This window comes from Gorilla gorilla, chromosome 12 (genome assembly GCF_029281585.2).
Source record: "Gorilla gorilla gorilla isolate KB3781 chromosome 12, NHGRI_mGorGor1-v2.1_pri, whole genome shotgun sequence".
NCBI lineage: Eukaryota > Metazoa > Chordata > Mammalia > Primates > Hominidae > Gorilla > Gorilla gorilla.
This window is the reverse complement of record NC_073236.2, coordinates 111,068,221-111,091,411: the sequence shown is the minus strand read 5'-3', so window position 1 is coordinate 111,091,411 and position 23,191 is coordinate 111,068,221. Positions and strand designations below refer to the sequence as shown.

Below are 23,191 nucleotides of genomic sequence, written 5' to 3'. Positions count from 1 at the left end.
CTTTGTGGCAAATCCTGTTACAATAGGATGAATAAATGTCTTATGAGAGATAATCTGATACATTATTATAACTTGTTTTTAATTTGAACAGACAGAACCTGGCATATGTGCTAATAATCAGGCTAGAGATGTATCTTTCTAATAATATATTTAAAACACATTCTCCCCATGAAAATAGAGCCATGTTATTCTAATTTCTGAAGTCATTTGGAAATCATTTTAAAAAGTTATTTTAAAAAGTGAGTATGGATGTCTGTAACTAAAAGGGTTTAGAAAAATTATATATACACATACATACACACAAATAGAGATAGCAAACATGGCAAATTTGGTGCATCTAAGTGAGGATGCATGGCTGTTCATTTTGCTGTTATTTCAGTTTCTGTATAGGTTTGAAATTTAAATTAGATAAAAGTGGGATTTTAGCTCAAACTATTGGTAATAATAAAATGTAGGAGTCCATTCTAGTTTATAATGATATAATAAATAATCAAGAATTACTTTTCACTGTTCACATGGTGGATTACAGGAAGCCAAAAATTAAGTACACAATTCTATAATAAGTAACACTTTATTGTTTTAGCTTATTCATCAGAAAATTTTAAAGTTAACTATTTTAAAGCAGTTTTATTTATGAAAGCAAAACATTAATATTAATTTTTAACTTTTTTCCTTATAGTATCTTTTGGCTATGACCTTTGTTTATTTCAAGAGGGCTAAATTTACTGTAAGTGAGCATACCAGGATAAATTTCTTTATTGCTCTGTAAGTATACTTTCTACTAAGTGATTGTTGTGTTATCTATTATATATATTACACCTTATTTAAAACAGAGGCTATTTAAAACCTTATGTATATCTTTGAATAGGCCTTCCTGTATAAATGCTGTATGTTTTTTACTTTAATAGGATATTTTTATGTTTTTTTCACTTATCATGCTATATGCCTAAGATTTCCTTTTTTATTTATTTATTTATTTTTGAGAAGGAATCTCGCTCTGTTGCCAGGCTGGAGTGCAGTGGCACAATCCTGACTCACTGCAACCTCTGACTCCCTGGTTCAAGTGATTATCCTGCCTCAGCCTCCCAAGTAGCTGAGATTACAGGCACGTGCCACCACGCTCAGCTAATTTTTGTATTTTTAGTAGAGAAGGGGTTTCACCATGTTGGCCAGGATGGTCTTGATCTCCTGACCTCGTGATCTGCCCGCCTCGGCCTTCCAAGGTGCTGGGATTACAGGTGTGAGCCACTGCGCCTGGCCAAGATTTCTTGGAGTATTCCTCTTCAATTTGTATTGCATGTTTTACATTTTTCAGAATGTTTCCATATAAATTATCCCAAATTCTCCTCTTTGTGACTTAGATATTTTTTAAAACCAGGATATTCTCTGAAATTTTCAATTAATATATAGTAAAAATCACCATCATCATTGCCCTTTTACATTGAACAACTTGTGGAAAATGCTCTAAACATAGTCTTTGTGGACCTATATCTATAACGTAGTCATTATTCATATTTGATACCATTGGTATTCACTGGCTCTTTTACTAAACACACTGAGCTGTGACAAAGGAATACAGTTGTTTCCAATTCTTCCATTGACTTTAGTTTATATTCATTGTGATCTGTGAAATGGTTTTCCAATCTATAGGTCAGAATACATTTGGAATTTGTATTATTTAAGAATATGTTTCTGGCCAGGCACGGTAGCTCACGCCTGTAATTCCAACACTTTGGGAGGCCGAGGCGGGTGGATCATCTGAGGTCAGGAGTTCGATACCAGCCTGGCCAACATGGTTGAAAGCCTGTCTCTACTAAAAATACAAAAGTTAGCTGGGCGTGGTGGTGGGCACCTATAATCCCAGCTACTCGATAGGCTGAGGCAGGAGAATGGCTTGAACCCAGGAGGTGGGGTTGCAGTGAGCCGAAATCACACCACTGCACTCCAGCCTGGAAGACAGAGCAAGACTCTGTCTCAGGAAAGAAAAAAAAAGAGTATATTTCCTTTTCTACCCTATTGCTGGATATAATGCTGTAGTTGGGAATGCATGTATATATATATATATATATATATATGTTTTTTTTGAGATGGAGTCTCACTCTGTCGCCCAGGCTGGAGTGCAGTGGCGCGATCTTGGCTCACTGCAACCTCCGCCTCCCGGGTTCAAGCAATTCTCCTGCCTCAGCTTCCCAAGTAGCTGGGATTACAGGCTCCCGCCACCACGCCCAACTAATTTTTTGTATTTTTAGTAGAGATGAGGTTTTACCATGTTGGCCAGGCTGGTCTCGAACTCCTGACCTCAAGTGATCCGCCTGCTTCAGCCTCCCAAAGTGCTAGGATTACAGGCGTGAGCCACTGCACCCGGCCATATGAATATAATTTTAAGTGTTTAGCTAGAGAGCACATATAAAAAATATTTAAGTTGAATACCACAATAGCTGTCAGCACTGAAGGTAAAGTTTTTATTCAAAGTGTATTTAATTCAGAATCAAAGAGTTATTAAAGAAATAGAACTAGGCTGGGTACAGTGGCTTATGCCTGTAATCCCAGCACTTTGGGAGGCTGGGGCGGAAGGATTGCTTCAGACTGGAAGTCCAAGACCAGCCTGGACAACATAGTAAGTCTCTACACAAATAAAAATAAAAAAATTAGCCAGGCATGGTGGCATGTGCCTGTAGTGCCAGCTACTTGGGAGGCTGAGATGAAGAGGATCACTTGAGCCCAGGAGTTCAAGGCTATGAACTATGATCTATGAACTATGAGCTATGATCACCACTATACTCCAGCCTGGGCAACAGAGCAAGATGCTGTCAGGAAAAAAAAACAAAAAAACAAAAAAAAAAAACAGGACTAGAAGAAACTGATTTCTTTTTTCTTTTTCTTTTCTTTCTTTCTTTCTTTTTTTTTTTTTTTTTTTTTTTTTTTTTTTTTTGTGACAGAGTCTCTCTCTGTTGCCCAGGCTGGAGTGCAGTGGCATTATCTCGGCTTGCTGCAACCTCCACCTCCCAGGTTCAAGCAATTCTCCTGCCTCAGCCTCCTGAATAGCTGGAACTACAAGCGCATGCCACCACGCCTGGCTAATTTTTTTTGTATTTTTAGTAGAGATGGGGTTTCACTGTGTTAGCCAGGATGGTCTCGATCTCCTGACCTCATGATACACCTGCTTCAGCCTCCCAGAGTGCTAGGATTACAGGCATGAGCCACCGCGCCCGGCCAAAGAAACTGATTTCTGCTTGTATTCAGGAGATATATTTTCCAGTGCACAGGGAAAAATGAACTCAAAATTTAGGATGATTGCTAAACTGGAAAAATATAATAGTATTAGGTAATACTGAGTACTATGTGCAAGGCACCACAAAAAATTTTAATGTAGTATTAACTCATTTAATTTTCCCTATGAAATAAATTTTTTATTATCCCCATTTTACAGATGAGGAAACTGAGAGGAAGATTAAGTACTTTCTAAGAACAAACAAGTTAGTAAGCAGCAAAGCAGGGGCACAAACTCAGGAGTGGTTATCAATGACCAAATTCAGCCATCGACCACTAAGTTAAATTGCTGTTTATATATCTCAGTATTGTATTGTATCTATGTTGATGCAATATTTATTTTGTGGTTTTTTTCACCTGAGAATTAAAAACAAACCAAAAGAAGCTTTAGTTTAAATCTTACTAGATGCCTGAAATTGAATTCGTTTCACTTGTTTTATAAAGTTATTACCAGTAGAGCACTATTGAGTTTATGCAATACAATTATCTGTAAGGTTGTATTGCATGTTGTATTATGTAAGCTCCATATTAAAAATAACATGAATTATAATTTCCATTTTAAGACTAATCATACTTTTTGTATGGCCTCAATAGTTCTCCTCATTAAATATTTTCTCAGCCATAGTTCTAAAGCTCAAGTTCTTTTCCTTTCTATACAGTCTTATAATGTTTCCTTTCTGTGTATTCTTATAAGACTCTGAACTTCTGGGCCGGGTGCGGTGGCTCACGCCTGTAATCCCAGCACTTTGGGAGGCCGAGGCGGGCGGATCACAAGGTCAGGAGATCGAGACCATCCTGGCTAACATGGTGAAACCCCGTCTCTACTAAAACTGCAAAAAATTAGCCGGGCATGGTGGCGGGCGCCTGTGGTCCCAGCTACTTGGGAGGCTGAGGCAGGAGAATGGCATGAACCCGGGAGGCAGAGCTTGCAGTGAGCCAAGGTCATGCCACTGCATTCCAGCCTGGGCGACAGAGCAAGACTCCGTCTCCAAAAAAAAAAAAAAAAAAAAAAGACTCTGAACTTCTATTATCATTCTTCCACATTACCTTTCACAATTATTTGTTTCATACTTACTTGCCTTCTTTACTTAATTGTAGGCTCCTTATGGGCAAGGAACATATAACATTTTATTTCATCTTTCAATTACTAACATATAGGAGGTTCTTCATTTTTTTTTTGAGACAGGGTCTCACTCTGTCACCCAGGCTGGAGTGTAGCAGCATGATCTTGGCTCACTGCAACCTCTACCTCTAGGGTTAAAGTGATCTTCTTGCCTCGGCCTCCTGAGTAGCTGCGACCACAGGCACATAGCACTACACCCGGCTAATTTTTTATTTTTTATTTTTTTTTAAAGATGGAGTTTTGCCATGTTGCCCAGACTGGTCTCAAACTCCTGACTTCAAGCCATCCTTCCCAAAGTGCTGGAATTACAGGCATGAGCCGCACACCTGGCCTTCTGGCTGCTTTTAAGACCTCTTTTTCTTTGGTGTTTGGCACTGGTTTCTTTTTAATAACTTACTTGGGATTTGGTAAGCTTTCTGGATTTGAAGATTAAGGATTGATGTTCTTCATTTTTGTTTTTTGAGATGGAGTCTTGCTCTGTCACCCAGGCTGGAGTGCATTGGCACCATCTTGGCTCACTGCAACCTCTGCCACCCAGGTTTAAGCAATCCTTCCACCTCAATCTCCCAAGTAGCTGGGACTACAGGCACAGACCACCATGCCTGGTTAACTTTTGTATTTTTAGTAGAGACAGGGTTTCACCATATTGGCCAAGCTGGCCTCAAACTCCTGACCTCAGGTAATCCACCCGCCTAAGCCTCCCAAAGTACTGGGATTACAGACGTGAGCCACTGAGCCTGGCCTGAAGATTGATGCCTTTCAACAGACAACTCAGAAAATTCTATCCACTGTCTCTTCAAATATTTCTCTTCCTCTGCTATCTCCTTTTTCTCCTTTTGAAACCAATTAAACTTGTTATGCCTCGCTCAGTCTTCCCCATCACTTATCTTTGAAATTTTCTTTTTCTTTCTTTCTCTCTCTCTCTCTTTTTTTTTTTTTTTTTGAGACAGTCTAACTGTTGCCCAGGCTGGAGTGCAGTGGTGTGATCTCAGCTCACTGCGATCTCCACCTCCCTGGATCAAGGGATCCTCCCACCTCAATCTCCCGAATAGCTGGGACCACAGGCATTCACCACAACACCCAGCTAATTTTTTGTATTTTTTTGTAGAGATGGGGTTTCTCCATGTTGCCCAGGCTGGGTTTCGAACTCCTCAGCTCAAGCACTCCACCTGCCTCAGCCTTCTAAAGTGCTGGGATTACAGGTGTGAGCCACTGGACCCATCCCCATCTTTGCTATTTTCTTTTTTCTTTTTTTTTTTTTTTTTTAAGACGGAGTCTCGCTCTGTCGCCCAAGCTGGAGTGCTCAGCTCACTGCAAGCTCCGCCTCCGGGTTCACTCCATTCTCCTGCCTCAGCCTCCCGAGTAGCTGGGACTACTGGCGCCCGCTACCACGCCTGGCTAATTTGTTTGTATTTTTTAGTAGAGACGGGGTTTCACCGTGTTAGCCAGGATGGTCTCAATCTCCTGACCTCGTGATCCACCCGCCTCGGCCTCCCAAAGTGCTGGGATTACAGGCGTGAGCCACCGAGCCGGGCCAATCTTTGCTATGTTCTATCTGTGTTTCTTTGGGCTGCATTTTAGATGATTTATTTAGATTTATCTCTCAGTTCACTAATTTTATCTTCAGCTTATGTCTAATATGCTAATTAATTTCATTATAAAATTTTCCATTTATAAAAGTTCTATTTTCTTCTTTTTCAAATATACTTTTCCATTTATCGTATTATCTTTACTGGAAATAGTTATTCTTACGTTCTGTGTCTGTTCCATTACTTTCAGATTTCAGGGTCTGTTACTGTTCTTGGTACCTTGTTCCCTTATGTGTTTTGTAATATTTTTATTGTAAGTTGCCTGTTTTTCTTGGAAAGTCATCTGTGAGAATTGTATTATTTCCAATGAGAAATCTACCCCATCCTAATCATGGTGCCTGTGTTATCTAATGGTTTTTTTTTTCTCTGAGTACTTTTAAGATTTACTCTTTGTCACTGGTTTTGAGCAATTTGATTATGGTGTTCACTGGTTTAATTTTCTTCATGTTTCATGTGCTTTGAGGTTCATTGAACTTCTTTGTAGGTTTATAGTTTTTATTAAATTTCAAAAACTTTCAGCTGTTACTCCTTCAAATGTCTTCTGTCCACCTCATTTTCTGTCTGCCCTATTCAGGTTACAGGGCATTGAAAGAATCCTTCATTGTTATTGATACTGGCCTTCAGAGTCTCCAATTCCGCCTGTTTCTTGAAGTCCCACATCAAACTGATGCTCTGTTTATTTTTTCTTATTTTTTTCTTTTTTCTTTTTTTTTTGAGACAGAGTCTCCCCCTGTCACCCAGGCTGGAGTGCAGTGTTGCAATCTCAGTGGCTCACTGTAACCTCTGCCTTCCGGGTTCAAGCGATTCTCCTGCCTCAGCCTCCCAAGTAGCTGGGATTACAGGCGCAGGCCACCACGCCCAGCTAATGTTTGTATTTTTAGGAGAGATGGGGTTTCACTGTGTTGGCCAGGCAGGTCTTGAACTCCTGGCCTCAAGCAATCCGCCCACCTTGGCCTCCCAAAGTTCTGAGATTACAGGAGTGAGCCACCACGCCCAGCCCTCATCCTGTGTTTATGATTTTTGTTTCTTTTTTCTCTGTGTATTTCATCTTGAATACTTTCTATTGTGTCTTCAATTCACAGATGTTTTCTCTGTGGTATTTAATCTGCCATTAATCCCAATCAGTGTAGTTTTCATTGTACACATTGTAGTTTTCATCTCTAAAAGTACATTTTCAATATGTCTACTTAACTTTTTGAACATACAGAATAGTTATAACTGTTTCAGTGTCCTTATCTTTTATGTCAACCACGGGTGTCAGTTTGGGGTTGATTTTGATTGATTAGTCGCCTTATCATGAGTCATGTTTTCCTGCTTCTGTGCATGCCTGGTCCCCGTCAAGCATTCAGCAGAATGCTGAGTTTCATATGTGTATAACAAAATTACCTGAATCTGAGGAAAGATGTTAAGAAAAGATTAGGAGGAATACTGCCTAACATTCACATACGGCTGCAAATAGTGGCTGTTCCCACCAGCCAGGCTGAAAAGATTCATAATTCATGGAGCATTGAGAAGAGTAATCAGGAAGGTCTTGCCTCAGTAGTGAGGAATAACTAGCCCCAGACTGAACATTGTTCCAGATCCACCTAAAAAATCATAAAAGCAACATCTGAAAGAATCAGACTATTTCAAAGTAACTAACTGCATCCCAGAACAAAGCTCAAGATTTGTAGGAATAAGAAATACCTAGAACCCAACAAGGTAAAATTAACTACATGTATCTCTATTTTTGAACTGCATTTCTTTAATTAACGTTGAACACCCTTCATGTGTTTATAAACCACTTTTATGTCTTGGTGTATGTGAACTACCTGTTTCTGTCCTTTACCCATTTCTTTTTTGGGTTGTGATCTTCTTTGTTAGGTATCTGGCTAATACAGTTGAAGAAGATGAAGAAGAAACCAAGTATGAAATTTTTCCATGGGCTTTAGGGAAAAACTGGAGAAAATTGTTCCCTAATTTCTTAAAGTTAAGGGACCAGCTCTGGGATAGAATTGACTATAGGGCTATTGTAAGCAGGCGATGTTGTGAGGAGGTAAGAATTTTAAAATGCTTTATATATGTAATCTTTGTTTTCTGTTTATCTTATTATCCTTGTTTTTTAACGTGCTTCTAATGTTTTGGTATTCTGGGGTTTTTTTTTTCTAATATGTGGAGTAGACCATTGATCATTACCATGAATACAACTTGTGTATTACAATGTTGCTGTCTTATTATCACCATAACTAAAAACTGTTAACCGGGCAAGCCCTGCTCACGCCTGTAATCCCAGCACTTTGAGAGGCTGAGGCGGGTGGATCTCCTGAGGTCAGGAGTTCGAGACCAGCCTGGCCAACATGGTGAAACCCCATCTCTACTGAAAATACAAAAATTAGGCTGGGTGCGGTGGCTCACGCCTGTAATGCCAGCATTTTGGGAGGCCGAGGCAGGCAGATCACGAGGTCAGGAGATCAAGACCATCCTGGCCAACATGGTGAAACCCGTCTCTACTAAAAATACAAAAAAAATTAGCCGGGCGTGGTGGCAGGCGCCTGTAGTCCCAGCTACTCGGGAGGCTGAGGCAGGAGAATGGTGTGAACCCAGGAGGCGGAGCTTGCAGTGAGCAGAGATCGCGCCACTGCACTCCAGCCTGGGCGACAGAGCGAGACTCCATCTCAAAAAAAAAAAAAAGAAAAGAAAAGAAAAGAAAAAGAAAAATACAAAAATTAACCAAATGTGGTGGCTGGTGCCTGTAATCCCAGCTACTTGGGTAAGGGTGATATGAACAAACCAAAATATCTTATTAGGATTACAATAACACTGGAGTTGAATAATAATTTCTGCTCAATAAAGTATGTGAAATTTCAGGTTCCCAAAATTGAAACACTATTTAACACATATATTAAATGGTATACAATTTAAATATTCTTTAAAATCATAACTCTTTTCACAAAGAATATATTGTTTCCTTAATGCCAAATCTTATTAGGATAAATCAGCAAGACACTAAAAATTTAATAATCAGTTATTTTACCAAATGTTCTGGTTTTTAATAAAGTCAGTATTTCAAACTACAGAAAAATTCTAGAGTAGAAAATTAAATGGAAAGCAGTGGTCACTGTAAGCTCTAGTGTTAGTTCAGAAAATTTTGATAAATGTTGATATACTTGCAAATCTTAAGATTTGATAGAATTAACTTATTCATTAATATACATTGATTTAGTGAGCACTTAGTAAATACATACCAGAAACTATATTATTTCTTTTAATTTAAAAAGGGCAGGCAGGCATGGTAGCTCACACCTGTAATCCCAGCACTTTTGGAGGCTAAGGTGGCCTGGATCACTTGAGTCCAAGAGTTCAAGACCATCCTGGGTAACATGGCAAAACACTGTCTCCACAAAAAATACAAAAAATTAGGTAGGCGTGGTGGTGCACACCTGTAGTCCCAGCTACTTGAGAGGCTGTGGTGTGAGAATCACCTGAGCCCAGGAGATTCAGGCTGCAGTGAGCCATGATTATGCCACTGCCCTCCAGCCTCAGCAACAGAGCAAGACCCTGTCCCAAAAAATAAAAATAAAAAAGGCTTGAAGCAAAAATAGCAGTATTACATCTATTAATTCTAGGCAGTAGGGATATGGATGTTTGTTATATTATTCCTAATGCTTTTTCATAATTTTAAAATATAGCAACATTTAAAAAAATTAATGGAACTTGTTTTTCCTCTTCAAAAAGGTCACCTTATTTAAATGAATTTAATTCCATTATCCTTATCACAATACTTTGTTTCCTTCTGTAGCACTGAATAAAATTTGTAATTATTTATTTGCTTATCTATTGTCTAAACAATAAACTGTAAATGTAATGAAGTAAAAAAATCTAGTACACTTCTAATATCTCCCATCTCTGTCCTCACACTTCAATTACAACAATCATGCATTACTCTCTCTTACTGAGAAAACAGAAGCAGTAGAACAGACTGTCCACGTGCTCACATCTTATCGTCTATCCTACCTATATGCGTACCCCTATATTCTGCCTTCCCTTTGTTACTGTGAAAGAACGATCTTTGCTCCTATCCAAATCCATTCCCTCTACTTGTGCACTAGATCTCATCTTTTCTTGCTTTCTCAAGGACATCACATTCCAGTAATTGTCCCCTTTCCAGCATTTCACATTTTTTATTTTATTGGATCACTGCCATCAGAATATAGAATTGCTCTAAGATATCCATCAATAAAAACAAAAACAAAAACTTTATCCCCCAGCTACCACTACATTTCCCTGCTTTGCCTCCCTTATAACCAAACTCCTTGAAGAATTGCTTGTATTCTATCTCTACTTCTGTTCTTTCCATTCTCTTTGAACCTGTTATATAAAGTATTTTTCCTATCATTCTGTAGAAACTTGTCAGGTCACCAAATATCTCTATATGGCCAAATCCCAAGGTTAATTTGTATTCCTCAATCTACTCAATTTAGCAGCATTTGACACTATCCCTCATTTCTTCCTGAAACACTGTCTTCACTTGGTTTTGAGGATACCAGGTTTTTTTCAGTCATTTTTGCCAGTTCCTTTTCACCTCACCAACTTCATTAGAGTGCCCCAGGGCTCAGACTTAGGATCTCTTCTCCTTTCTATTGGTATTAACTTATTAGGTGGCCCCATTCACTCTCAAGGCTTTAACACTAACAACTAATAATTTCTTCCAATTCCAGATCTGCATACCAAATCGCCTGTTGGTATTTTTTGTCTAATTGATACCTCAAACTTAACGTGCCTAAAATTGAACTCCTGACTCCTTGACACAGACCTCCAGATCTGCTCCTCCTGCAGTCTTCCACATATTCATAAGTAGCAACTCTATTGTTTTAGTTGCTCAGGCCAAAAAATTATTTCCATTTACCCTTCTTTGTCTTATATTTGTACCTTGAAAAAATATCCAGCATCCTACCATTTCTCACCACCTCCACCACTAATACTATACTTTTATTGTCACCTCTTGCCTTGATTACTGGTATAAGTTTCCAAATAGTCTCTCCCACCCCCCACCTTTTTTTTTTTTTTAAAGACAGGGTCTTACTCTGTTACCCAGGCAGTAGTGCAGTGGTGAGATCATGGCTCATTGCAGCCTTAACCTCCTAGACTCAAGCGATCTCCTGCCTTAGCCTCCCAAGTAGCTGGGACTAGAGGCATGTGCCACCATGCCCAGCTAATTTATTTTTTGTAGAGATGGGGTCTCGCTATGTTGCCCAGGCCGGTCTCAAAATCCTGTGCCTAAGCAATCCTCCCACCTTGTCCTCCCAAAGTGCTGGGATTGCAGGTGTGAGCCACCATATGCAGCTATAATCTATTCTTCATACAGCTGCCAGAGTAATTTTTTTTTTAGGTAAGTCAAATCATGACTTCTCTACTCAAAAGCCTCCAGTGTCTTCCAGCCTTACATAGAGTAAAAGAGAAAGTCCCTGTCATGGTCCTACATGGTCTATCAGCCCTCCTCCCTTATCTCTTTGATTTCATCTCATATCTTTGCTCTTCCACTCAAGCTACACCGGCCTCCTTACCTCAAAGATACCAGTTACACTCCCATCTCATGGTCTTTGCACTTACTATTCCCATAACCTGGAATGTTGTTCCCCAAATATCAGTATGCTTCACTTCCTAACTACGTTCAGGATTCTGCTTAAATGTCACCTCAGAGAGACCTTTCCTTATCACCTTATATAGAGTTGTATCTCCCTCCATGGAATAGAAGTGTCCAGAAATATACCGTCACAATTATGTTCAGTTGAATTTTGACAAGGGTGCCAAGAAAATTCAATGGGGAAAATGTAGTCTTTTCAACAAATGGTGCTATGACAATTGGATATCTATAAGCAAAAGAATGAAGCCGAACCTCTGGTTTATACCATATATAAAAATTAACTCAAAATGGATCAAAGACCTAAATGTAAAACCTAAAACCATAAAACTCTTAGAAGAAAACACAGGGGTAAGTCTTCGTGACCTTGAATTAGGTTTCTTAGATATGATACCAAAAGTAACAAGTAACAAAAGAAAATATAAAATAGACATCATCAAAATTAAAACCTTTTGTCCTTCAAAGGATACCAAGTGAAGAGATGACCTACAAAATGAAAAAAAATTTTTGCAAGTCATCTATTTGATAAGGGTCTTGTATCTAGAAATATAAAGAGCTTTACAACTTAATAATAAAAAGACAATCAATTTAAAAAACGGGCAAATAATCCAAATAGACATTTCTCCAAAGAAGGTATGCAAATTGCTAACACACACACACACACACACACACACTTGAAAAGACGTTCAACATCATTAGCTGTCAGGGATTGCAAATCAAAAGCACGATGAGATATTACTTCACACCCACTATGATGGCTATAAACAAAAATAAAAGTATTGGAGAGGATGTGGAGATATTGGAACCCTCAAACACTTCTTATGGAAATGTAAAATGGGGAAGTTGCTTTGCATAACAGTCTGGCAATTCCTCACAAGGTTAACATAGAGTTACCATATGATCCAGCAAGTCTAGTCCTGGCTATATATGCCAAAGGGTAAAAACAAAACTATGTCCACACAAAAAACTTTAACATGAATGTTCATAGCAGTATTCATAATAGCCAAAGTAGAAACAACCTGAATGTCCATCAGCTGATAGAATGGATAAACAAAATAAGGTATATCCCTACAATAAAATATTACTTGGCAATTAAAAGGAATGAAGTACCTGGTTCAAGCTACAACGCAGATAACCTTGAAAAGATTATGCTACATAAAAGAAGCCTGTCACAAAGGACGACATATTGTATGATTCCATTTATATGAAAGGTCCAGAATGGACAAATTCAAAGACAGAAAGTAGATTAGTAGTTATTATGGGCTGAGAGAAGGGAGAAAATGGAGTGTGATTGCTTTATTTATAGAGTGATGAAAATGTTTCAAAATTGACCGTGGTTATGGTTGCTTAACTCTGAATATATTGAATATCATTGAATTGTACATTTCAATTGGGTGATTCTAAGGTATTTTAATTACATTTCAAAGCTGTTAAAATTAAAAGTAGTTCCTCCCACTATTACTCTGTATTCCCTTTCTCAGTTCCAATTTTCCTCATAGCACTCAACCATCATGTAACAGACTGCTTTTTACTTATTTATCTTGTTAATAAATTTCCTCCCACTAAAATACAGATTCCAAGAGAGCAGGGTCTTTATTTTGCATTTGTTTGTTTTGTTTTGTTTATGTTTTTGAGACAGGGTTTCATTCTGTTACCCAGGCTGCCAGCTGCAGTGTGCAATCATAGCTCACTGCAACCTTGAACTCCTGGGCTCAAGCAATCCTCCCACCTTGGCCTCCCAAAGTTCTGGGATTACAGATGTGAGCCATAGTGCCTGACCTTTTTTTTTTTTTTTTTTTTTTTAAGACAGAGTTTCATTCTGTCACCCAGGCTGGAGTGCAGTGGCGTGATCTTGGCTCACTGCAACCTCCACCTCCTGGGTTCAAGCGATTCTCCTGCCTCGGCCTCCCAAGTAGCTAGGATTACAGCTGGGATTACAGGCATGCGCCACCACGCCCGGCTATTTTGTATTTTTAGTAGAGACAGGGTTTTCACCATGGTGGCCAGGCTGGTCTCAAACTCCTGATCTCAAGTGATCCACCTGCCTCAGCCTCCCAAAGTGCTGGGATTACAGGCATGAGCGCCCAGCCTTATTTTGTTCTTATTCTATCTCCAGAGCCTAGAACAGTGCCTGGCACATAGTGGGTAGTCAATAAATATTTGTTGACTGATCAAATGAATGGAACTTCCAATTCTTTTTCATACCTTCTTATCCATTAAATAGGGAAACAATAAACTATAAAATAATTATTCACTGAGCTCACTTTGCACTGCCGCTTACTCCAGTGGCAGATAGAGAAGCTGTTTTTTGGCTGTTCCAACAAGGTACATTTGAATCCTGTAGGCGTATAGAAAACGTAACTGCTTAGTAGATTTTAACCTGTTCTGTTAAGTGTTCACTGGACAACTACTTTATGAATAACACACCAAGTTCAGTGCCCTGGGAGTTTATTGTAAAGAAGTATTATATCACCCCATTCCCATTCCTGAAATAGCAAGACATACTGTTGAAAATGTAACTGTTCTATACATTTGTTACTGAAAGCCTGGCATACTGCCAAACGAAACATTTCTTTAGTCCCATATCCTAAAATAACTTCAAGTTAAGATAGTAGCTACAAACTAGCTTATAATAATAATACTTTACATTTGCACAGTGCTTTACAAATTATGACTTTTACAGAAATTATCACACAAATAGCTGTGAGGGTGGTGGCATCCTCATTTCACAGCTAATGAAACTGAGGACCAAGGAGGCTGGGATTTACTCAAAATCATAGAAGTTGCAGAGCCAGAACATCTAATGACTTCCTAGTGTTCTCTTTTTTCTGTGACATCTAGCCTCCATATAAACCTCTCATATTGGTTAGTTTAGAAAATGCATTTATTTCTTGTCTTGGGAATTAAATAGCCGCAGTATTCCCTCCATTTCACAGATGCAAAAACTGTGGCTTAGTAAGATTGTGATTTGTCCATGACCATGAAGTTAATAAGTAGCAGATACTAATAACTTAGTGCTCTTTGAATTATACACCACTGACATAAGAAAGAACATGTGCTGTCTTTTCAAATAGTGAGTTTTGTAATTGTCTCTTTTCTTTTTTTAATCTTGGCTGCAAAGAAGCTAAAAGCCAGGTATTATCCTTGACCACATCAACTCTATTACATTTTATTACTGGCATGTCTGCTTTCCCCTTTTAGTCGAAATTTCCCTTTTGGGTCTAAGCTCAATGAAATTTTTCTCCTTTTTTCTCAGCTGCCTCATTCCTTTTTGGAAAGAGATGGGGTGTGATTAAATTGGAAAATATATGTAGGGCTTCTCCAGAAAAGAGTGGACTATTTCTTTGTTTATTCTGATTTTATCTTCTTACCTGATGATCTTATCAACAACTCCTTTAAGGTGGGATTTATTTACATTGGTGATGGCTTAATTTCTAAACTGGTTCACACATTAGGGAGGATGCCTATCTAATGAGAGAGTTAGACTACACTTCCAGCCCCTTTCATGCATCATGGAGGGTAGCAATTTAATCAAGAAGTTTTTCTCTATTCCCGTTAATACTCTGGCCAAGATGCCACAATATCATCATAGCTGAGTTCTTCACTATCTATTACTTGATTCCAGATTAGGAATTTAGAAAGCAATGAGATAAGTAGTGTGTTTTGACAGAATAATCCAATGACAGTATGCAAAAGAGATCCAATATAGGGAATGTATTGGAAACTGCTAAACTTGCTATAGCTGGAAACAAGGGTGTGAAGAAAATTGATAGCAGTGCTGAAGAAAATGAAACAGATGTTAGAAATGTTAAAAAATTATAATTATCATTACCTGGTAACCAGTTGGATATAGGGTACATGGGAGAGGGAACTGTAAGTTTCAAATCTATATAACAGGAAGAGTAATGGGTTCCATAATGGAAATAGGGAAGCCTACAGAAGCAAACTGGATTCTTTGGGAAGATAAGGAATTTGGTCTATAGACATGAATGTAAGGCAGTAACTGGATATAATTAAATGAATGGTCAACAGGTATGGTAAAAGTCATTACGTATAAATGATGCTTCGAGTATTTAAGAGATTCAAGGTCAAAGTAATATTAATACTTTTTAAGAACTTTCCAGGCACTGTTCTAAGTATTGCCCATGTATTATTAACTCTCACAATTCTTAGATCTAGCTAGGTAATCCCAGATAAGAAACTAAGGAACAGAGAGGTTAAGTGACTTCTCCAAGGACACACAATAAGTAAAGCAGCACTCCAGTATTCAGGCCTAGGCAGTCTGACTCCAGAGTCAGTGCTTTTTTTTTTTTTTAATTTTTTCATGCCTATCCCTGTCTGCTCCCCATTCCTCCCCATTCTCCTCCCTGCCAGGGAGAGGAGAAGCTGACTGGGTTGGTTTTGACAGTCAGTGCTTTTAACACCTATATTATACTACCTCTTGAGATCACAGACAGGTAGAGTATATACACAGAAAAACAGAGGGCCAAGTATCAAATTTTAGGAACAGTGACCCAAGGCACCCCCCAATCACTAAAAATGACAAAAGAATAAGATAAAGTAAAAAGGGGGGATGTTTCTAGTACGTCAACTGCTACTAGTGTTTCAGAGAAGTCCGTTTCATAGAATCACAGCATTGGGGGACTGAAAGTGACCTGTTTTCTCATATAAAAGACACCCTATGGCCCAGAAAGTTGTGTAATTTGCCCAAGGTCATAGAAGTGACGGATTTTTTTTTTTTTGAGATAGTTTCACTGTTGTCACCCAGGCTGGAGTGTAATGGCAAGGTGTAAGCTCACTGCAACCTCCACCTCCCAGGTTCAAACGATTCTCCTGCCTTAGCCTCCCAAGTAGCTGGGATTACAGACATGCGCCACCATGCCCAACTAATTTTGTATTTTTAGTAGAGATGGGGTTTCACCATGTTGGCCAGGCCGGTCTCGAGCTCCTGACCTCAAGTGATCCGCACACCTCAGCCTCCCAAAGTGCTGGGATTACAAGTGTGAGCCACTGCACCTGCCAGAGTAACAGAATTAAGATGAAAATCTAGCTCTCTTGACCCTGGTAGTTTTATTTTTAATTCACTTATCACAGTAAAATTCTAATTATATGATTATATGTGTATCAAATATATGTAGACATATTTAAAAATAACCATGATTGTGTATTTTTCTAGGTGGGTTAGTATGTGGAGAGACTATGATGAACTTATTGCAAAAATAACAGTTTTTGGCTGAGCGAGGTGGCTCACGCCTGTAATCCCAGAACTTTGGGAGGGCGAGGAGGGTGGATCACTTGAGGTCAGGCATTCAAGACCAGCCTGGCCAACATGGTGAAACCCTATCTCTACTAAAAATACAAAAATTAGCTGGGCATGGTGGCAATTACAGGAGTGGGCCATTGCACCTGGACTTTCTAAATGTTTTGAAAATCACTGCTCTAGGCAATTAATAAGGCTCTGTCTAGCTCTCGAATGTTACAGTTCTCATTTACTTTGGGTCATTGATGACTGTAACTAAAGACTTTTGCTTAGAATGCTTAGAAGTTTTAGATTTCATGAGGTTAGCACATATGTACAGTTCCCCAGCTTGACTTAAATAATTGTCATTTGCCAGATCCTCACTATGTGATGATTTTACTCATCTAGTCCTCAGAATAATCCTGTGAAGTAGATGATATGCCCATTTTAGAGATGAAGAAATTGAGTCCCAGGAAAGTTAAATAACTTGCCCAGTATTATACAGCTAGCATGTGGCAGTGCCAGGGTAAGGAACCAAGTGTACCCTGACTCTAAAGCCCATGTTTTATTAAACAAACCTTATAGAACAATGCCTGGCAGATAGTGAGGCTTTATAAATAATGCCTCATCTGATCCTCGCAGCAACCCTCTAAAATAGACATTTATTATCTCCATGCTGACAAAACTGAGGAACAGCGAGGTTAAATAACTTACCTATGTTCTTATTCACCATATCTCTTGTCATAATTGCAGACATTTTAAGATTACCATAACACACATAGCTGGGAACCTTAATTATTTTTATTTTTACTTTTATTTTTTGAGACGGAGTCTCTCTCTGTGGCCCAGGCTGGAGTGCAGTGGCGCGATCTCGGCTCACTGCAAGCTCCGCCTCCTGAGTTCACGCCATTCTCCTGTCTCAGCCTCCTGAGTAGCTGGGACTACAGGCGCCCACAACCACGCCCGGCTAATTTTTTTGTATTTTTAGTAGAGACGGAGTTTCACCGTGTTAGACAGGATGGTCTTGATCTCCTGACTTCGTGATCCACCCGCATCGGCCTCCCAAAATGCTGGGATTACAGGCGTGAGCCACAGCGCCCGGCCAATTAATTTTTTTAACCCAATACATTCCAACATTACATATTGTTTTGGAGTAACTGTATTATCTTTCCCAAACTTAGAATATTCAGAATTAAAAAATAAATACCCTGACAACCTGGAAGATTGCTTCAGTCCTATTTCCTGTTTAAAATAATTTACTTTGTCAATTATTGTCTTAAAGATCCAAGCAATGAGTCACTTTTTAGTAATATTGCCTTATCTGGAAGTGCTTTGTTTTTTAAATCAGCAATTTGGATTTTTATCTTCACTTTAGAGACAGTTGTTCTTGAGTTATAAGTTTTGAACTCAATTTTAGTAAATTTTGAAATATTACTAAAATTCTAAAAGTTAGCTTTCTATTATAGGTTATGGCCATTGCACCAACCCATTATATCTGGCAAAGAGAACGTTCTGTTCATCACAGTGGAGCTGTCAGAAACTACAACAGAGATGAAGTTCAGCTGCCCCGGGGACCTAGTGCCACACCAGTAGATTGCTCACTCTGTGGTAAAAAAAGAAGATATGTTAGACTGGGATTGTCTTCATCATCATCTTTATCCAGTCACACAGCAGGGGTGACAGAAAAACATTCTCAGGACTCATACAACTCACTGTCAATGGACATAATAGGTGATCCTGCTCAAGCTTATACCGGTTCTGAAGGTATGATTTAGTAATATGCCAGAATTAGATTTATGCATGTTGTTTACTGAGCTCTAGTCAGTCCTTGCTGGCAGCGATACATGATAATTTATATACTCCAACAATATGAGTTAAATTAATCTTTAAACTTTCTCCCCTTTCAGTTACTTTTTGTCTTGTGTCCATATCTGTTTTGTGGTGACCCACCTAAACAGATTTTTAATGTGACCTATGTTAAGTTGAAAACTAATGCACCATAAGCCTCAGTATTTTAAGAGCCTGAATCATTTTTTTGAAATGTTTATTTTATTCAAAAGGGTTTCAAGAAGAAAATAAATTTACTTGTAATCTCACCTTACAACTATTGGTTTCCTTCTGTATACTTTTCTAACAAAATTAGAACCATACTATATATCTAGGCCTGCTTTTTTCACTTATCACGAAGTATTTTCCCATGTCATTATTGAGTCCTCCAAAACCAGTTTTTTTTTTGGTTTGTTTTTTGTTTTTGAAACAGAGTCTCACTTTGTCGCCCAGGCTGGAGTGCAGTGGGACAATCTTGGCTTACTGCAGCCTCCGCCTCCCAGGTTCGGGTGATTCTCATGCGTCAGCCTCCTAAGTATCTGGGATTACAGACATGTGCCACCATGCCCAGATAGTTTTTGTGTTTTTAGTAGTAAGGGATTTCACCATGTTGGCCAGGCCGGTCTCGAACTCCTGGCCTCAAGTGATCTGCCTTCCTTGGCCTCCTAAAATGCTGGGATTACGGACATGAGCTACCGCACCCAGCCCAAAACCTGATTTTTAATTCTGACATAGTATAAGTACCATAATTTCTTTATATATTTATTTCATTTTGTTGGGATTTAAGTGGCTTTCAGCAATAGTGTATTAATTAGAAAAGAACCTTATTAGCTGAAAAAATACAACTGCACCATAATTTCACTCAAATTAGTTTTATATATAGTATTATCTGACATTTCTTTTCTAGAAATGTCTAGAAATAGTACTAGAATAATATTCTACTATCAGTGATCCTTTTTACTTACAAAGCCTTCCAGATTTTTACCCATCTCAAGACAGGGTGGACAGATTTTTCATGGTCCTTTCTAATTCTATCATGAGAAATTAACACACATGCATTATTTCAAAATTTTACCTATTTGTTTTTACCACAAAGATATTAATAGTGGCTACTGAAGCTTTACTAAAGGAGAAACTAGACTCTAAGATTCTTGAAGGTAGGGGTTATGCCTCAGTCATTGTTCCATTTCTTGGCCATAGTAATCACTCAACAAATTTAGTCTCTTCAACACCTTCAGGCATATTTTTTATTATGCTGAGGCAAGAGGATCACTTGAGGCCAGGAGTTTGAGACCATCCTGGGCAACATAGCAAGACCCCATCTATTTTAAAAACTGTCTTTTAGCATCCCTCCTCTCCCAGCTTCCTTTACTCTTTGATCCTTATAATAGGTAAGCTTTACTGAATGTTTACAATGTCCAAGGCAATATATAATGCATTTTATATTCATAATATCATTTAATATTCACAGCCAACTTTAGGGTGAATACTATACCTCCACTCAGCAGATAAGGAAACTGAAGCTTAGAGAAGTTAAATAATTTGCCCAAGGAGCTGGAGTGACATGTGAACCCAGGTCTCTGACTCCAAACTAGAGCCTGAATTCCTAAATATTATGGTCTACTGCCCTTTTGATGCAATCCTGCTGTTGGCAGTGAAAATAAGCTGCCACGGAAGCCTTCTAGCAGACTACTAAGGAGGTGGCGAAAGCATTAAGATCTAAGTCCCTGATGAAAGGCTACATGAAGTGAGCTGGGAGAGAATTCCAAGAATTTGAACAGATATTTACAGAAAGCAAAACAGAAGCAGTTATACATATTTTATTCAGACCAACCACTGTAGATATCAACAGTAATAACACTGCACAGTATAGGCCTTGACATCTCAACAGGAAATTTGAGTGCACCTGGGGAAGAAGGGGCTGTGCCAGTCAGTATACTTTGGAGAAAAAATAAAGGTCTTTGAGGGATTGTGGATGAAAAGTGGGGTATTAACTTAGGGGAGTTGTAGAAGGAACTGTGTGCTTTCACCCTTTCACTGGGTGAAAGCCATGATTTAGGATTTATAGGTCCTATACAGGAAGGAACAAGTACTTACCCATAGCCATTTTATTCTGAGTATTAACCCATGGTTAACTGTAAAACTCTTTGTTTCAGGATGTCAGAGTGTAAGCAATATAAAGGAAAAGTATTGATTGTACACATATTTTACCAGGAAAAATATACATTCATTTTCCTCCAATAGTTTTAATGGAGAGTGAGCTCACTGGGAGTAGAGGGGAGAGTGCAGGATAATAGGGACACACGATGCTACAGGAGTGGGATGAGTCTCTCACCGCCTAAACAGCTGCTGATCTAGTGACCTCTACTAGCAAAATTTTCTTCCTCCATTCCACCTAAGGTTGGAATCATCTGATAGTATGTGGTTGCAAAAACTGAATTCAGCATTCTCCAAGAAAGACACAAAAAGTTTATGCTCTGCTTTTGACTTCTATGCGAAACTTAGCATAGATGGTGATCAGTGCTTCCACCTTTCTTTCAAACACAAGCAAACAACTCCTCAATTTGCAGGTAAAGACATGTTTTCCTACCTTAAATTTTTTTTTGTTAAAAACAACACATTCAAATAAAAGTTTTAGATAAACATGTTTATGACATTTATTAAGAACAAAATATTTTTCAATTTGACAAGGTGGGGTAAAAATACTGTCAAAAATTTGACTTTTGGGGCCGGGCACGGTGGCTTGTGCCTGTAATCCCAGCACTTTGGGAGGCCAAGAGGGGGCGGATCACCTGAGGTCAGGAGTTCCAGACCAGCCTGGCCAACATGGTAAAACCCTGTCTCTATTAAAAATACAAAAATTAGCTGGGTGTGGTGGTACATGCCTGTAATCCCAGCTACTCAGGAGGCTGAGGCAGAAGAATCGCTTGAACCTGGGAGGTGGAGGTTGCAGTGAGCTGAGATGGTGCCACTGCACTCCAGCCTGTGCGAAAAGAGCAAAACTTCGTCCTAAAAAAAAAAAAATTGACTTTTGGGAAGGATAGATGAAGCATTCTTTTTTTTTTTAGATGAAGCATTCTTTACATATTTATATACATCACAATCACCAATCACACGCTAGATACTTAATCTCATTTAACATCCAACCCCTTAAGAAATCTTGAAGTGGCATTATTATATTCATTTTACTGATGAAAAAACAAACTCAGAAAAGTCACACCATTACCAGGTAAAACAATAACAGAAACAAGATGGGAACCCAGTTCTATCTGAATATATAACATATTTTTATAATAACTAAACTACTATTGTTTCTCCTTACTGTAAGCTGTTGTAAGCTTTATGACGCCTGGGCTGGTCCATGTGAAACATAGATATATATTATGTATTATCTGAGGACCCATGAGATTTTAGAGTGAAGCCAAGGGGAAAAAAAAATATGCCAAGCTTTAGCCCTGGATCATATAGGGAGGCATGTAACATTACAACTGTTAATCTAAAACCAAATAATTTTTCCTCAGAAATAAATCCTTCTTTGAATTTTCTTACTTATTTTTGTCATTACCACTGTTCTAGTCACCCAGGTTTAAAATTCTTACACTTAATGAAGGTATAATTAGGGCATATAAGTTAATAATGTGATAAGGGCTGTGCTAAGTATATGATCAACATTGAGGAGCACAAAAGATTTCAGAATTAATTCTGTGGGGTGAGAGGTTTGGTGAAGGTTTTTCAAAGTAAGATATTAGCTGGGCATTGACTGAGTCCTGTTTTGCCCAGAGAATTAAGGGAAGGGCCTTCTGAATAGCAGACAGAAGTTTGAAAATACAGCTGGTCCTTGACTTACCTATGGTTGCTATACACATTCAGTGGAAAGCTGTATCATGGTCTCTCTTGATGCTGGGCAGAGGCAGTGAGCTGCAGCTTCCAGGCAGCCATGAAATCATGAGAGTAAACAACTGATTTTCGACAGTGTACCGTATTGCCAGATGATGTTGCCCACCTGTAGCCTAATGTAAGTGTTCTGAGCACATTAAGGTAGGCTAGGCTAAGCTGTGATGTTCGGTGGTTAGCTGTATTAAACGCATCTTTTTAAAAATATTTTTTGCTGGGCGCGGTGGCTCACATCTGTAATCCCAACACTTTGGGAGGCCGAGGCAGGTGGATCACCTGAGGTCAGGAGTTCGAGATCAGCCTGACCAATATGGTGAAACCCCATCTCTACTAAAAATACAAAATTTAGCTGGGCATGGTGCGGGTGCCCGTAGTCCCAGCTACTCGGGAGGCTGAGACAGGAGAATTGCTTGAACCCGGGAGGCGGAGGTTGCAGTGAGCCAAAATCATGCCCCTGCACTCCAGCCTGGGCAACAGAGTGAGACTCCATCTCAAAAAAGAAAAAAATAAAATAAAAACATTTTTTAAAAATAGAGATGGGGTCTCACGTTGCCCAGGCTGGTCATGAACTCCTGGCCTTAAGCAATCCTCCACCTCTGTCTGCCAAAGTGCTGGGATTACAAGAGTGA

The 23,191-nt window shown here is 38.9% G+C and overlaps 1 protein-coding gene across 9 annotated transcripts in view; it reads left to right on the top strand.

The window, feature by feature from the left end:
- SPDYA (speedy/RINGO cell cycle regulator family member A) overlaps positions 1 to 23,191 on the top strand; it is a 39,851-nt gene that overhangs the window by 11,124 nt on the left and 5,536 nt on the right. For 8 of the 9 annotated variants that reach the window (XM_055377669.1, XM_055377671.1, XM_055377672.1 and 5 more), the window contains 3 exons: positions 680 to 765; positions 7,846 to 8,017; positions 18,308 to 18,605. In XM_055377669.1, the coding sequence (XP_055233644.1) occupies positions 680 to 765; positions 7,846 to 8,017; positions 18,308 to 18,605 (556 nt within the window). Of the gene's footprint in view, positions 1 to 679; positions 766 to 7,845; positions 8,018 to 18,307; positions 18,606 to 21,068; positions 21,239 to 23,191 lie in introns of all 9 variants that reach the window. The other variant, XR_008676787.2, reaches the window with a different exon arrangement.